This window comes from Hemiscyllium ocellatum, chromosome 48 (genome assembly GCF_020745735.1).
Source record: "Hemiscyllium ocellatum isolate sHemOce1 chromosome 48, sHemOce1.pat.X.cur, whole genome shotgun sequence".
In the NCBI taxonomy this organism is placed as follows: Eukaryota; Metazoa; Chordata; class Chondrichthyes; order Orectolobiformes; family Hemiscylliidae; genus Hemiscyllium; species Hemiscyllium ocellatum.
Window position 1 is genome coordinate 5,009,429 of NC_083448.1, and position 14,763 is coordinate 5,024,191.

The 14,763-nt window shown below is 52.0% G+C and overlaps 2 protein-coding genes across 6 annotated transcripts in view; one reads left to right on the top strand and one right to left on the bottom strand.

The window, feature by feature from the left end:
• LOC132836994 (2-oxoglutarate dehydrogenase complex component E1) overlaps window positions 1-3,703 on the bottom strand; it is an 88,378-nt gene extending 84,675 nt beyond the window's left edge. For all 5 annotated transcript variants that reach the window (XM_060856602.1, XM_060856605.1, XM_060856601.1 and 2 more), the window contains exon 1: window positions 3,501-3,703. The gene's annotated coding sequence lies outside the window, so the exon portion shown is untranslated. The remainder of the gene's footprint in view (window positions 1-3,500) is intronic.
• Window positions 3,704-3,994: 291 nt separating this feature from the next.
• Window positions 3,995-14,763, top strand: part of stard7 (StAR related lipid transfer domain containing 7) — a 40,979-nt gene continuing 30,210 nt past the window's right edge. Inside the window, exons 1-2 of the mRNA XM_060856559.1 lie at window positions 3,995-4,007; window positions 14,108-14,175. Coding sequence (XP_060712542.1) covers window positions 14,170-14,175 — 6 coding nt within the window. The 5' untranslated portion in view covers window positions 3,995-4,007; window positions 14,108-14,169. The remainder of the gene's footprint in view (window positions 4,008-14,107; window positions 14,176-14,763) is intronic.

Sequence of the window (14,763 nt, forward strand, 5' to 3'; positions counted from 1 at the left end):
TAACATGCAGAAAAACTCCATAGCTCTCAGGTGCATGTCACAACAAGGATCTATAGGAGGTGGTGCTGGGTCCTGTCAGATGGCTCTCTGACCAGCTGACTATTAAAGACCCCCAGCAGAGGACCTCACCTCCTGAGTAAGTGCCAAGAAGGAGCCTGACCACTGGATCCCTTCGACAGCGCTGCCCTCGAGGCAGGTCTGGTGGGGAGGAAACGGCCACTCACATCTCTCGCTTGCTCGGTCTCTCATGGTTCACTCCCCCCCCCACCCCCCGAAACCCAGTTCCTGCTGTGGTACTGGGGACACGGGTCAAGGCAAAAATGAAGCGCTGCCAGAGCATCAGAGACTTAGCCCAAAACATACTCGTCTTCCAGTGCAAAGAGCTGGGCGCAAGCAAATGTCGCAGACTGGGACATTCCAAATGTCCAGGAGCACTGGACTGATTTGTGGCTCCGCGGGGCTGCCGGATAAGAAAAGACTGGGTGGACTGGACCTGCTTTCACTGGACTTTCGAAGGATGGAACTGGATCTTGTGAAAGGAACAGAATTCACACTGGGTTCTGTGAATCACCACCAGATACAGGTGCAACCTTTCCCTCCTCCCTTTCCCAGGAGTCCAGTGAACCTTTCCTGAACTGTCTCTAACACTGAAGAACACGCTTATATGAAAAGGAGACCAAAACAGCACAAAGTGTGCCAGATCATCCGACAGTGTGGGAACCAGAGATGGAAGGCCTGTTTTGGGTTAAGCCTCGGCTACTCCAGCAGCATGTCTGAAGTAGTAACTGAGAGGATTGATGAGGGAAGAGGGACATGATCTATATGGACTTCAGTAAGGCGTTCGACAAGGTTCCTCATAATAGACTGGTTAGATCACATGGGGTACAGGGACAACTAACCATTTAGAAACAGAACTGGCTCAAAAGTAGAAGACAGAGGGTGGTGGTGGAGGCCTGTGACCAAAGGTGTGCCACAAGGATCGGTGCTGGGTCCTGCTTTTCATCATTAACATAAGTGATTTAGATGTGAACATAACAGATATAGTTAGTTTGTAGATGACACCAAAATTGGAGATGGAGTGGACAGCGAAGGTTACCTGAGTGCAACAGAATCTCGATCAGATGAGTCAGTGGGCTGAGGAGAGGCAGATGGAGTTTAATTTAGATAAATGTGGGGTGCTGCATTCTGGAAAGGCAAATCAGGACAGTTCTGATACACTTCATGGTAAGGGAGTGTTGCTGAACAAAGAGACCTTGGAGTGCAGGTTCATAGCTCCTTGAAAGTGGAGTCGCAGGTCGATAGGATAGTGAAGGTGGTATTTGGTATGTTTTCCTTTAGTGGTCAGAACACTGAGTACAGAAGTTGGAAGTCATGTTGCAGCTGGACAGGACATTAGTTAGGCCACTTTTGGAATACTTTATGTAATTCTTGTCTTCTGCTGTCGGAAAGATGTTGTGAAACTTGAAAGGGTTCAGAAAAGATTTACAAGGATGTTGCCAGGGTTGGGGGGTTTGAGCTACAGGGAGAGGCTGAATAAGCTGGGGACTGTTTTCCCTGGAACGTCGGAGGCTGAGGGGGTGACCTTATAGGAGTTTATAAAATCATGAGGGGCATGGATAGGATAAATAGACAAAGTCTTCTCCCTGGGGTGGGGGAGTCCAGAACTAGAGGGGCATAGGTTTAAGGTGAGAGGGGAAAAATGTAAAAGGGATCGGAGGGTCAACTTTTACATGCAAAGGATGATGTGTGTATGCTAGAGGAAGTGGTGGAGGCTGGTACAATTACAACATTCAAAATGCACCTGAATGCATTTTGAATACGAATAAGAAAGGTTTAAAGGGATATGGGCCAAGTGCTGGCAAATGGGAATAGACTAACCTAGCATAACTGGTCAGCATGGACAAGTCGAACCAAAGGGTCTGTTTCCGTGCTGAGTATTTCTATTTTACTGAAGCATAAAAGGTCTTAAGGGGACTTGACTGGGCGAATGCTTCCCCTCAAATGGGGAGACTCTAACAGTTTCAAAATAAGAGGTAAAACAAGAAGTGCTGGAGAATGCAAGGTCAGGCAGTCTCAACAGCAGTAGGGACTGAGAAGGTTGGTAGCGTACAGAGTGTCCTCTCCTGTTTTTCTCAAGGTTAAGCTGGATTGGGAAACTCAGCAACTCACCCAGACCTTGGGTCATTCCCTCAACGTGGAGATAGCGGACTAGAAAAGCAAAGCGACCTACTCCTGCTCTTGTTAAAGTGAAACCAGCCTGAGGAGAGGTTTATAAGCCACCCAGTCCCCATGCTCAATGACAGGTGGAGGAGAGAACGCAGGAAGAGTAGAGCGGCCTCCTGTTGTCTTTGTCAAGGTGAATTTTAGATGGGAGGGTCAGTTCGGTAAGGACTTGGCAGGCCAGCACCGTAGAGTGGCCTCTCCTGCTTTCCTCCCAAGGGAAACCCAGCTGGCAGGGTCAGTAAGATACGGCCATACACTCTGTTTGGGGAAAGGGCAGAGTGGCCTCCACTTGCCTGTGTCAAGGTGAAGGTACAGAGGAGAGGGTCGGTAGGTGACCAGGCCGTGGGGGTTAATTGAGGGCCATTGTGTGGGGGTGGGAGAAGAGATAGAGAGGAGAGACGGGGCTAGCAGGGCAGAAGGGCCGAGTGGCCTCCAGTTTGCCTTGATCGAGGTGAAGCTGAGACCGTGGGAGATGTCCTCAAGGGAGGAAAGGGGGGGGGGGGGGGGGGGGGGGAGGAGAGAGAGAGGGAAGGACTGGAGTGAGGGGGGGGGGGAAAGTGAGGGGGTGGGGGGGGGAAAGTGAGGGGGTGGGTGGGGGGGGGGAGTGAGGGGGTGGGTGGGGGGGGGGGAGTGAGGGGGTGGGTGGGGGGGGGGGGAAAGTGAGGGGGTGGGTGGGGGGGGAGTGAGGGGGGGGGAGTGAGGGGGTGGGGTAGCAAGTGTCAGGGCAGAATGGCCTCCTCTTGATGGTGTCAATGGCGGCGGCGGGGTCACCTCAGGGTGGAAACCGGCTCGAGAGTGTGGGGGAGGGCGCCGGTCTCGATGGGGTGGGGGTGGGGTCGGGGTGACCTTGCAGCAAGGGGGGGGGGGGGGGGGGAGAGAGAGCAGCGGGCGAGTTCGGGAAAACGGCCGGCCTCCTCTCCCCGGCCCTGCCACCGGAAACGGCCGCCCGCCCCACCCCCCACCCCATTGGCCGCCCGGCCCGTCGCTCCGGCTGATTGACGGGCCGGAGCCGCTGCCCGTTTGCCGAGCCCGGGGGGGAAGGGGGCGGGGCCTGCCGAACGGTTGGGCTGGGGCGGGTGGCCGAGTGACGTGTTTCCGCCTCGCTCCGTTCCGCCCCGCCCCACCCACCGGCTTCAGGCTCTCACTCTCCCCCCCCCATCCTCCCCTCCCCCCCCACCACCCCCCCCCGGTCACCCCCCTCCCCGGTAATGGGGAGTTTAGGCGGGAGGGTGAGGGAAGAACCAATTCACCGGCCTCGCGCCGTATGATGCACTTACCCGATGCCTTGGAAGCCACTGTGATGACGAAGAAGGGCGGGGGCGGGGGGGGGGGGAAAAGAAGCAATTCGCGAACGAGTCCCTCCCCCGTTGTTTCTTATTTTTATTATTAATTCTCCTCCACTCGGTTCCTCTCCCGGGGCAGACAATGCTTCCCTCCGTCCCCTTCACAGCCGGCGCTGACCGTCAATGACATGGGACCCAGCGTGCGCGCACGCACGCACTGCCTACAATGGGGCGTGGCTGAGCCGTGCGCGCACCCCGCCAGGAGCGCTCGCCACCGCGCGTGCGCGCCCCTCCCCCCCCCCCCCCCCCCGCCTCACCCAACGGTAGGGCGTGCGCCCTTGCGTCACCGCCTCTTCCCCCCCCCCCCACTGGCGTCACACAGGACGGACGGGCTGCGCCTGCGCGGTACGCCGGCGGGGGTTTGGGGGGCTCCCCTGTGCTGCTAACCACGTGACCAGGAGCAAGCCACAAGAGGGTGTCAACTGGGCAACGATGGAGAGGGTGAGTGGTTCCTCCCCACCTCCATCTATAAAGAGATGGATGAACAGAGTTAGGTCATTTAGCCCATTGAGTCTGCTCTGCCCCCAGATATGTTTCTCAACCCCCCCCCCCCCCCATTCTCCTGCCTTCTCCCCATAACCCTTTGCCCCCCCACCTCCCCATGACTCATCAAGAGCCTGTCTACCTCTGACCTACGTGCACTCAAGGTACACGGTTCTTTGAAAGCGGTGTCACAGATGGAGGGGGCGGTTAAGAAAGCGTCTAGCACGCTTGCCTTCATTGCTCAGGCCATCGAGTTGGGGCATCACATCGGGGCTGTACAGGACGTCGTTGAGGCTTCTCCTGGAGCACTCTGTCCAGTTGTCATCGCCGTCTCATAGGAAGGATGTCATTAAATCGGAGAGGGTTCAGAGCAGATTTACCTGGATGTTGTCGGCACTGGTGTACCTGCCAAACCTGCATGCGTGAGGACTCCCAAATCCATCTCTGCGCTGGAACATTCTCCAGTCAAATAATGTTCGGCACCTCTTTACCGTACTGTAAGAGTTCTATGATTCTGTGGGGTCTCTCATGTCACAGTGCATGCCCTGGTGTAGTGAGCATGGCAGACAACCATGACGGTTCCTTCCAGTGGCGTGATGCCTTCCATGGTCATCCCCACAGATGTAAAGACCGTTTCTGAGATAGCCATTCCATTTACTTCCATGATGGAACATCCCTAGCCCTCTGGGATAAAAAAAATCCAAAAATTGGCTGCCTCCTGGAAGAAATTTCTGCACAGTGCAAGTTAGGTGGATTGGCCATGCTAAATTGCCCGTAGTGTCCTGCTACTAGTAGTTTAGGTGCATTGGTCAGGAGGAAGTGTTGAGTAATTGGGTTGGGGAATGGGTTTGGGTGGGTTACTCTTTGGAGGGTTGGTGTGGATGGACTTGCTGTGCCAAACGGCCTGTTTCTACACTATAGGGATTCTATGATTTCTGTTCAATAAGTCTACCCCAGTCCTCAATGATCAGCATCCTATCTTGAGCCTGAACTCCCCATGTTCTAGATTCCCCAGTCACGGGGAAACAACCACTCCGTGTCCTCCCTGGCAAGCTACAAGAGGATCTTGTACACCCTAATAACTTCACACCCACCCATTCTTCACAGTAGCAGATCCCATTGTGGTAATGTTATAGACAAAACCAGACCCCCCCCCCCCCCCCCCCCAAGATATATTAAGAAGGTAACCTTGACCCTAATATTTTCATTGTCTTAAGGGTAAATGTGAGATGTTGCGTTCCAAATGCAATTCAGTTGATCAAGCTATTGGATTTAAAGCAGAACACAATTTACTCCAACTCTTTGATTCATTGGAAAACTGAACAGAATAAGAGATGCAATAACTGTTTCTAATCAACTGTTTCAATATAGTAACATCCCACAAACACACCCTTGGCAAAAGGCAAGATGACAGATGGTCTCACATGCAATCACTGTAGCAGGCAACAAAACCCCAGCGGTACGGTGGCTCAGTGGTTAGTATTGCTGCCTCACAGCGCCAGGGACCCGGGTTCAATTCCCGCCTCAGACGACTGTCTGTGTGGAGTTTGCACATTCTCCCCGTGTCAGCGTGGGTTTCCTCCAGTGCTCTGGTTTCCTCCCACAGTCCAAAGATGTGCAGGTTAGGTGAATTGGCCATGCTAAATTGCCCGTTGTGTTCGGTGAAGGGGTAAATGTAGGGGAATGGATGGGTTGCTCTTTGGTGGGTCGGTGTGGACTTGTTGGGCTGAAGGGTCTGTTTCCACACTGTAAGTAATCTAATCAGCTATTGGATTTAATTTCTATTGTACCAACATTTTTTTAAAGAAATTTTTTATCTTCTCAGAGGCTGTTTGGTACCTGTTTCCCAATCTCTCTCTCTCTCTCTCTCTAAAAGAAACCAGGATAAAACACATCTCTTAAAGCCACAGCGTTGTCACCCTAAGAACACCACGTCAATGCCAGTTTAAACAATATTTTGTCTGTGTCGAAGGGGCAGAGTTTAATTTTGTACGGTTGTTTTGTTTGCATGCATCTTAACGAAGTTTTAAACCCTTCAGGAGAACAGTTCAGTGTGTGTGGAAAAGTAAGATTGGGGGTTGCCTAGTAAGAAGGGTCCAGTGACCTCCAGATGAAGACAGAAGAACCCAAGAGATCAATCATCTGAGGTTGCAAGGGCTGCTGGTCACTGAGTTTAGAGAACTCCTACACAGCTTGGCAATCCTTTATCCGAAAACCTCGGGTCCAGCTATTCTTTGGATGTATCTTTTTTGGATACACATATCTCAAACCCTAAGATCTTTAACGAATCATCTCACAACCAAAAGCAATCTGTTAATTTAATCCTTGAACTGAATGTAGCCTAGTCCATTGGGAAATGAGTTCACATCAGCATTATCAAAACTCTTATAGTATCTGTAAACCTTTACTTCTGTTCTCTCTGCTTACCACACAGTGTGGAAACAGGCCATTCGGCCCATTGAGTGTACACCGACCCTCTGAAGAACATCCCACCAAATTCCACCTCCAATCCCTATCCCTGTAACGTGGCAATTCCCACGGCTAACCCCCACCCAGCCTGCTCGTTCCTGGCCACTGTGGGCAATTTAGCATGGCCAATACACCCTAACCTGCACTTCCCTAAACACGATGGGTAATTTAGCATGGTCAATCCACCCTAACCTGCACATCCCTGAGCACTATGGGTAATTTAGCACGGCCAATCCACCCTAACCTGCACATCCCTGAACACTATGGGCAATTTAGCACGGTCAATCCACCCTAACCTGCACATCCCTAAACACTATGGGACAATTTAGCATGGTCAATCCACCCTAACCTGCACATCCCTATGCACTATGGGCAATTTAGCATGGCCATTCCACCCTAACCTACACATCCCTGAACTCTATGGGCAATTTAGCACGGCCAATCCACCCTAACCTGCACATCCCTAAACACTATGGGACAATTTAGCATGGTCAATCCACCCTAACCTGCACATCCCTGAGCACTATGGGTAATTTAACATGGCCAATCCACCCTAACCTGCACATCCCTGAGCACTATGGGTAATTTAGCATGGCCAATCCACCCTAACCTACACATCCCTGAGCACTATGGGTAATTTAGCATGGCCAATCCACCCTAACCTGCACATCCCTGAGCACTATGGGTAATTTAGCACGGCCAATCCACCCTAACCTGCACATCCCTGAGCACTATGGGTAATTTAGCACGGCCAATCCACCCTAACCTACACATCCCTGAGCACTATGGGTAATTTAGCACGGCCAATCCACCCTAACCTACACATCCCTGAGCACTATGGGTAATTTAGCATGGCCAAGCCACTGTGCACCCGTAATGTCCAACAAGGTCTGTTCTGGGCTGTTCATACTCTTTAGAATGTTTGCTTTCCAAAGGTCCCAAACTCAGGTCCGTGTTTGAAACTACCGTTCGTTTTGTTTTAGGCCATCTTGGATGTTCAGATAAAGGATAACCAACCTGTCCTTGCTTTGAAATTGAGGGCTGATCGAGTTCAGTTTGCAGTTTGTTTTAGATGTCTTGAGGAAGATATTAGCTGCAGGAAAATACTGTCTGATAACTGCACAGAGGGTTCCTGAATAGGACCAGTTGTAGCTCCCTCAGTCTGAGCCTTGAGCACAGAGCGTTCACGTGATAACTGTTTATCGAGATTCGGGTTTTCTGAAGGGGCTAAGAGGAATCATGCGAAATTGAATCATCTCCTGATGCATTTTTTACAACCTTGTAATTTGTCGAACGCACTTTAGATCTTGACGTCCTCGTTTTATTCTTGGTGCGGAGAGTTGACTCTTGCCACTACGTTCACTCCAGAAGTTTTAAAAAGAGCGAAGTTGGAATCTCACCTTCGACCCGCTCTTGTTAAGTGTTGCTGGTGTTTCGAAAAATTGTGCGTGTTGTCAGCGAAATATCTGAAATTCTTCGTGGGTGTGACTTGTGGGCGCACAGGCTGGAGGGTTTCAAACATGGACGCAGTCCCAAATGAGTTTTTTGAAGAAGTAACAAAGAGGATTGATGAGGGCAGAGCAGTAGATGTGATCTATATGGACTTCAGTAAGGGGTTCGACAAGGTTCCCCATGGGAGACTGGTGAGCAAGGTTAGATCTCATGGAATACAGGGAGAACTAGCCATTTGGATACAGAACTGGCTCAAAGGTAGAAGACAGAAGGTGGTGGTGGAGGGTTGTTTTTCAGACTGGAGGCCTGTGACCAGTGGAGTGCCACAAGGATCGGTGCTGGGTCCACTACTTTTTGTCATTTACATAAATGATTTGGATGTGAATGCAAGAGGTATAATTAGTAAGTTTGCAGATGACACCAAAATTGGAGGTGTAGTGGACAGCGAAGAGGGTTACCTCAGATTACAACAGGATCTTGACCAGATGGGCCAATGGGCTGAGAAGTGGCAGATGGAGTTTAATTCAGATAAATGTGATGTGCTGCATTTTGGGAAAGCAAATCTTAGCAGGACTTATCCACTTAATGGTAAGGTCCCAGGCAGTGTTGCTGAACAAAGAGACCTTGGAGTGTAGGTTCATAGCTCCTTGAAAGTGGAGTCGCAGGTAGATAGGATAGTGAAGAAGGCGTTTTCTTTATTGGTATTGAGTACAGGAGTTGGGAGGTCATGTTGCGGCTGTACAGGACATTGGTTTGGCCACTGTTCGGATACTGTGTGCAATTCTGGTCTCCTTCCTATCGGAAAGATATTGTGAAACTTGCAAGTGTTCAGAAAAGATTTACAAGGAGGTTGCCAGGGTTGGAGGATTTGAGCTACAGGGAGAGGCTGAACAGGCTGGGGCTGTTTTCCCTGGAGCGTCAGAGGCTGAGGGGTGACCTTATAGAGGTTTGTAAAATCATGAGGGGACATGGATAGGGTAAATAGATAAAAGTGTTTTCCCTGGGGTGGGGGAGTCCAGAACTAGAGGGGCATAGGTTTAGGGAGAGAGGGGAAAGATATAAAAGAGACCTAAGGGGCAACTTTTTCCCACAGAGGGTGGTACGTGTATGGAATGAGCTGCCAGAGGAAGTGGTGGAGGCTGGTACAATTGCAACATTTAAGAGGCATCTGGATGGGTATATGAATAGGAAGGGTTTGGAGGGATATGGGCCGGGTGCTGGCAGGTGGGTTGGGATATCTGGGTCGGCATGGACGAGTTGGACTGAAGGGTCTGTTTCCATGCTGTATATCTCCATGACTATAACTCTAATCAGGTGTTGGGCATATCAGACTGAGAACAGGGGAGAGATGTCTTTACTCATGAGTGCTGGGGAGCCTCAGCTCATGAGCCAGAAGAGTCGTTGTCAGGCCAGAAATGTGGATGGGACAGGGAATTAGTCAGCTATCAGTGTCATGGTTGTCAGGCAAGGCTTGTGGGCACAAGTCGGCCTCTTTCCCCACCCCACTGTTGAGGGTACATCAACACAAAGTAGCTTTAATTCAGCTACTTATTAAGAACTCTCACACACAGTCAAGTCCTGAAACAACGATATAAGCTTTATCGCCTGTCGACTGCTCAAAGCAGCAACTTAAGCGTCATAATCCAGCTTGGCTCCGAGCCGATTCATGGTGGGAATCGGTCACGATTCCAGCAACAGTGTCTGTTTCTGGATGTGTCTGGGATTCGATCCTTACGCAGCGTTATTTATCGAAGTTGATCAACAGCCTGGAAACAGAGAATGCTGCCAAGCAGCTGGAGGTCAGAGCTCGCGACATGCAAGTTGGCGCACGCCACAGCGACTCAACTTCAAAGCACTACTTCATTGGAGACACTCGCAGCTTAAACAAAATGAAAAGGCGCTACATCAATGCAATTCCTCCTTTGGCAGCATTGAGGCTGCAGATTGGGCAGTGTTCATGACTGGCGTTCAGAAACGAGAACACGCCCAATTAACCAACCGATCAATTTTGGATGTTAAAGATTAACTGCGCTCTCGGAGGGAGGGGGATACCAGAGGCAGCAATCAGACCCCCTCTGGGGCAACGGGCTCAGCACCGTGTCCAACCCCACGCGGGCTGGGCGAAAACATCCCCTCTGATCGCAGGACGCCAGCACTGAACACAGGGTGAGTCCGGAGGTCATGGAGAGGCAGCGTTCCAGATTCCCAGAGGGGTGCTTCACCAGAGATAGCGATAAAGCTGTGGGCCATAGCACGTGGATCAGGGACAGCAGAGAGAAAACGTCCGAGAGGTCACAAAGGACATTTGGTACGCTCCACTTTTCATTGGCTGGTGGATTGAGTCTAGGGGCTGGGAGGTCATGTTGCGGCTGCACAGGACATTGGCTAGGCCGCGTTTGGAATATTGTGTGCAATTCTGGGGTCTCCCAGCCACAGGAAAGATGATGTGAAACCTGAAAGGGTTCAGAAAAGATTGACGAGGATGCTGGAGGGTTTTAGCCACAGGGAGAGATTTAGATTAGACTAGATTATTTACAGTGACAGCATTTAAAAGGCATCTGGATGGGGACGCGAATGGGAAGGGTTTGGAGGGATATGGGCCACGTGCTGGCAAACGGGACCAATTCAGTTTGGGATATCTGGACGGGGTGGGACCGAAGGGGCCGTTTCCGTGCTGTGCGACTCTGATCGGTCAGCCCCGGACGTTTGTGCTGAAGCCCTGAAGAGGAACCCAGCCCAGGGGGCACTTTGTGACTCAGAGGCAAGGGTGACACAAACCGCGAGTCGCGGATGACGCAGCCGCTGATGGTATGTGGCTGAGGCTTTGGCCTTGTCGGGAAGCGCCTGGTCACGGTTGCGAAGCTGTCCTTGTGGTGAGAGCTCCGCAGAAGCATCCTGTTGAGTCGTTTCCCGCAGACGGATGAGATCATGGCTCATCTGCTTCATCCTCAAGTCCACCCCCTCCTGCCTTCCCTCCCCAACCCAGGATTCCCTTCTGTGTGTGGCGGAGAATTTCAGAGACGAAATTCCTCTCTTTCTCTCTCTTCAGTGGGAGACGACCTCTCTGCATTAATTCCCCTGTCAAGCACCCCCCCCCCACCATATGTTTCCACAGCTTTAATAAACTCCAGTGAGTCCAGGGAAACACACTCCTCTTTCTCGGTACGGGACACAGAGCAGAAATTCCGCTGCCCAAGGGTCACTCTGCGGCATATCCTTGACGCAGCAGTGGAGTGCAAAACATTCACGTTCCGAAAGGGATGGATTTGTCAAATTGGAAACGAAATCGCCCGAGAAACGAGGGCGCAGTTTACAGATGTCATAGCAAGCTTGCTCGTCACAAAATGTGCTGTCTCAGTCATACGGGCACTGTGTCTGCGAGCATGTCCCCGGTGACAGTGCGAGTGCAGAGTGATCTGACTGCCCTGGTACCTCCTCTCGTGAGCCAGCACTCTCTTGTTTCACGCGGACACCGCAGCTGTTTCCGCTTGTCAGCTCTCAGCGAGTTCAAAGTTGCGGCTGTTCTCACGTGAGACTCGATGAACATCGGGGGCTAGGGGGAACGAGAAGCTCAGCAAAAGGGAGCCTTGTCCTCAAGGCTTTGTCGTGCAGCAGTCATCAGCAAAAAAAAAATGCAAACCACAACTCGTGACCTCGAACAGTCCAGAAGGACAGCCGCCCTGTTCCAGTTCCCCTCCAAACCCTCCTCCAACACACACACACACACACACACACACCGTCCTGACTTGGGGAATATCTCGTTGTCCCTTCAGTACCGCTGGGTCATAATCCTGAAACTCTCTCTCCTAACACCACTGAGGTGTTCCAACTCCCCAAGGAGTGCAGCTCACCCCCACCCTGTCCAGGTCAGTTAGGGTTGGGTCAAAATCCTGAAACTCCCTCCCCTAACACCGTTGAGGTGTTCCGACTCCCCAAGGAGTGCAGCTCATCCCCTACCCTGTCCAGGTCAGTTAGGGATGGACGGTAAATGTTAGCCCAGCCAGCGATGCCCATGTCTTGCAAGTGAATTTTTAACAAAACATTCGAACAATCACCATTTGTACTACTTATTACAAAGTTAATTACTTGCTTCCCAAATTACCACACACCGTACTGCCTCAGATTAAAAGGAATGCGCAAAGCCAGACCACGGGCATCAGGCCAGCTTGCAACTTAAAAATGGCACTGGACACACGCCACGCCAATTATCTCATGCCCGCATTTCCCTGGAAGATGACAGTGAGCACATTATTTCTGGACACACTCATCAACTCGAAGTTTCTGTCTCCTTCTGCAGGACTTTGGACCTATTTGGCCTCCCCTAGCCAAAGCAAAACGAATCTGGGCGATTTGACCTTGCAATCCTTCTCAGAAAGAGGACACGTGCCAAGAGTTGATGCCAACTGTGGGCACCGGTCAGACGCTTTGTGGCTTTCGACTGAAGTGCACTGTTGCCCGTTCCCGGGAGACATGCACAGGGCGTTCTCTCGCTCCTGGTTCTCAGTCCCCTCCCTGTCTCTGGAATCTCCTCCTGCCCCACCCCTTCCCCATGGTTCATGCCTCTGCCATTGGCAGGTCTACCTTCAGCTGCCTGGGGTCCAACTCCCCCCCTCCAGTGCCGCGCTCCTTCAACAGTTCCGACGCTGCTCAAAGCCGTGCTCTCTGACTGGGTCGGCTGAGCTAACGTTTGTCGCTCGTTCGTCAGGTGACCCTTTGACCTTGCTCCAACGAGGCGTCAAGGGTCGTTTCCGTTCTGTCGAAGGCACCAGGTGAACGCACCATCCAGGCAATGTTGCCTGTGTGAAGAGCCAGGGAAAAAGATTCACTGCCCTCCAAGTCCTCAGGTCTTTTTGTAAGTGGCTGGTAGTGAGGGGAGAGCAGGTTAATGTGGAGCGATGGGAGGTTCTCCACTCAGCGAGCAGAAACAGGGAGGCCATCCAAACGGCGCTGGATTCAGGGAAAGTGGGGTGGGGTTGGCGAGATGCCACGCGACCTGGGTGCCCCTCCTACCCCACTGGCTGAAAGCCAGCCTTGCAGGAGCAGTGGGCGGTGAGGAAGGGCCTCTGGGATGTGGCGAGAGGAGCAGGGACGGACAGGGGGAAGACTCCACCCTGGGACGGGCGGTTTGGGCTCCCTTTGCCTGAGAGAGGATGTTCTGATGATGGAGGGTTGTGTGACACAACATGGTGGGCCGAAGGGCCTGTTCTGTGCTGTACCTTTCTATGTTCTAACGTGACAAAGGTTTACCAGGTTTCTGGGAATGGCAGGCCTTGACGTCTGAAGAGAGACTGGAACGGTTGGGATTACGATAATCCAAATGGGGTCGGTGATCAAATGCTAACAGGGACGAGGCAGGGGAAAATGCCGGATGTTCCCAATGACTGCGGATGTGGGACAGGCCATTTAGGGCTGAGATGAGGAGAAATGTCATCACCCAGAGAGGGGTGGACATCTCTGCCGCAGAAAGCCAAGACACCGAATGTATTCAGGGGGACATGACGCTTGGAGCTGAAGGGATCGAAGGGGAGGAAGCGGGAACAGGAGAGTGAGCTCAGACGATCAACCCACGATCACGCCGAATGGCGGAGCAGGCTAGAGGGGCCGAGTGGCCTCCTCCTGCTCTGATTTGGGAACACTTCCAGTCGGCGGTTGCTTCAGGACGTCGGCCACCCTGCTTTTCCTCCCAGAGCCGCCTCAATGTTTGTCAGAAGCCGGAGAAATACGTCGGAAAACACCCTCGCGCTCCTCAGCTGTCATGCCTTCTGTTTTCTTTTGTGCACCTGCTAAACCAGCCCTTCCTTCACCCTGAATGAGCGCCTTTCGGAGTCCGGGTCCCGCAATTGATTTCAAGAAGTCTGAAGCTGCCATTGTTTGGTTATTTTGGTTTGCTTCAGGCACTTATAAATTGGCCTCCCGTCAAAGTGAAGAGAAACATTCCAAAGGCATCTCCACCAAAATAGGCCGATCACGCCTGCCAACAGCTCCAGGCCGCTTCTGAGCAGCAAGCGAAGGCCTAGGTGCTGACCTGACCCTCGTGACCCTGGCCTGCAACAACAAAGGCCCAAGTGAGGCCTTGTCCAGGCAAGCCTCGCCCTTGAGAAATGCCGCGTTCAACTCTTCCCTCTCCTGTTTTTCAGGTGCTCCTGATCCTGGCGCAAGCGTTTCCGGCAGAGGACGACTGGAGACTCGACGAGCATGTATGCAGGTGAGTTTGAGAAAAAGGCCAGCACGGTGGGCTCAGTGGTTAGCACCGCTGACTCATGACGCCAGGGGCCCGGATTCGATCCACCTTCAGGCGCCTGTTGGTGTGGAGTTTGCACACTCTCCCCGTGTCTGTGTGGGTTTCCTCCAGGTGCTCCGGTTTCCTCCCACAGTCCAAAGATGTGCAGGTTAGGGTGGATTGGCCATGCTAAATTACACACACTGTTCAGGGATGTGCAGGTTAGGGTGGATTGGCCATGCTAAATTACCCATAGTGTTCAGGGATGGGTAATTTAGCATGGCCAATCCACCCTAACCTACACATCCCTGAGCACTATGGGTAATTTAGCATGGCCAATCCACCCTAACCTGCACATCCCTAAGCACTATGGGTAATTTAGCATGGCCAATCCACCCTAACTTGCACATCCCTGAGCACTATGGGTAATTTAGCATGGCCAATCCACCCTAACCTGCACAGCTTTGGATTGTGGGAGGAACTTGTCCATGCCAACCTGAACTGATCTAGTTCCATTTGCCAGCACTTGGCCCATATGCCTCTTAACCTTTCCTACTCATTTACCCATCCTGG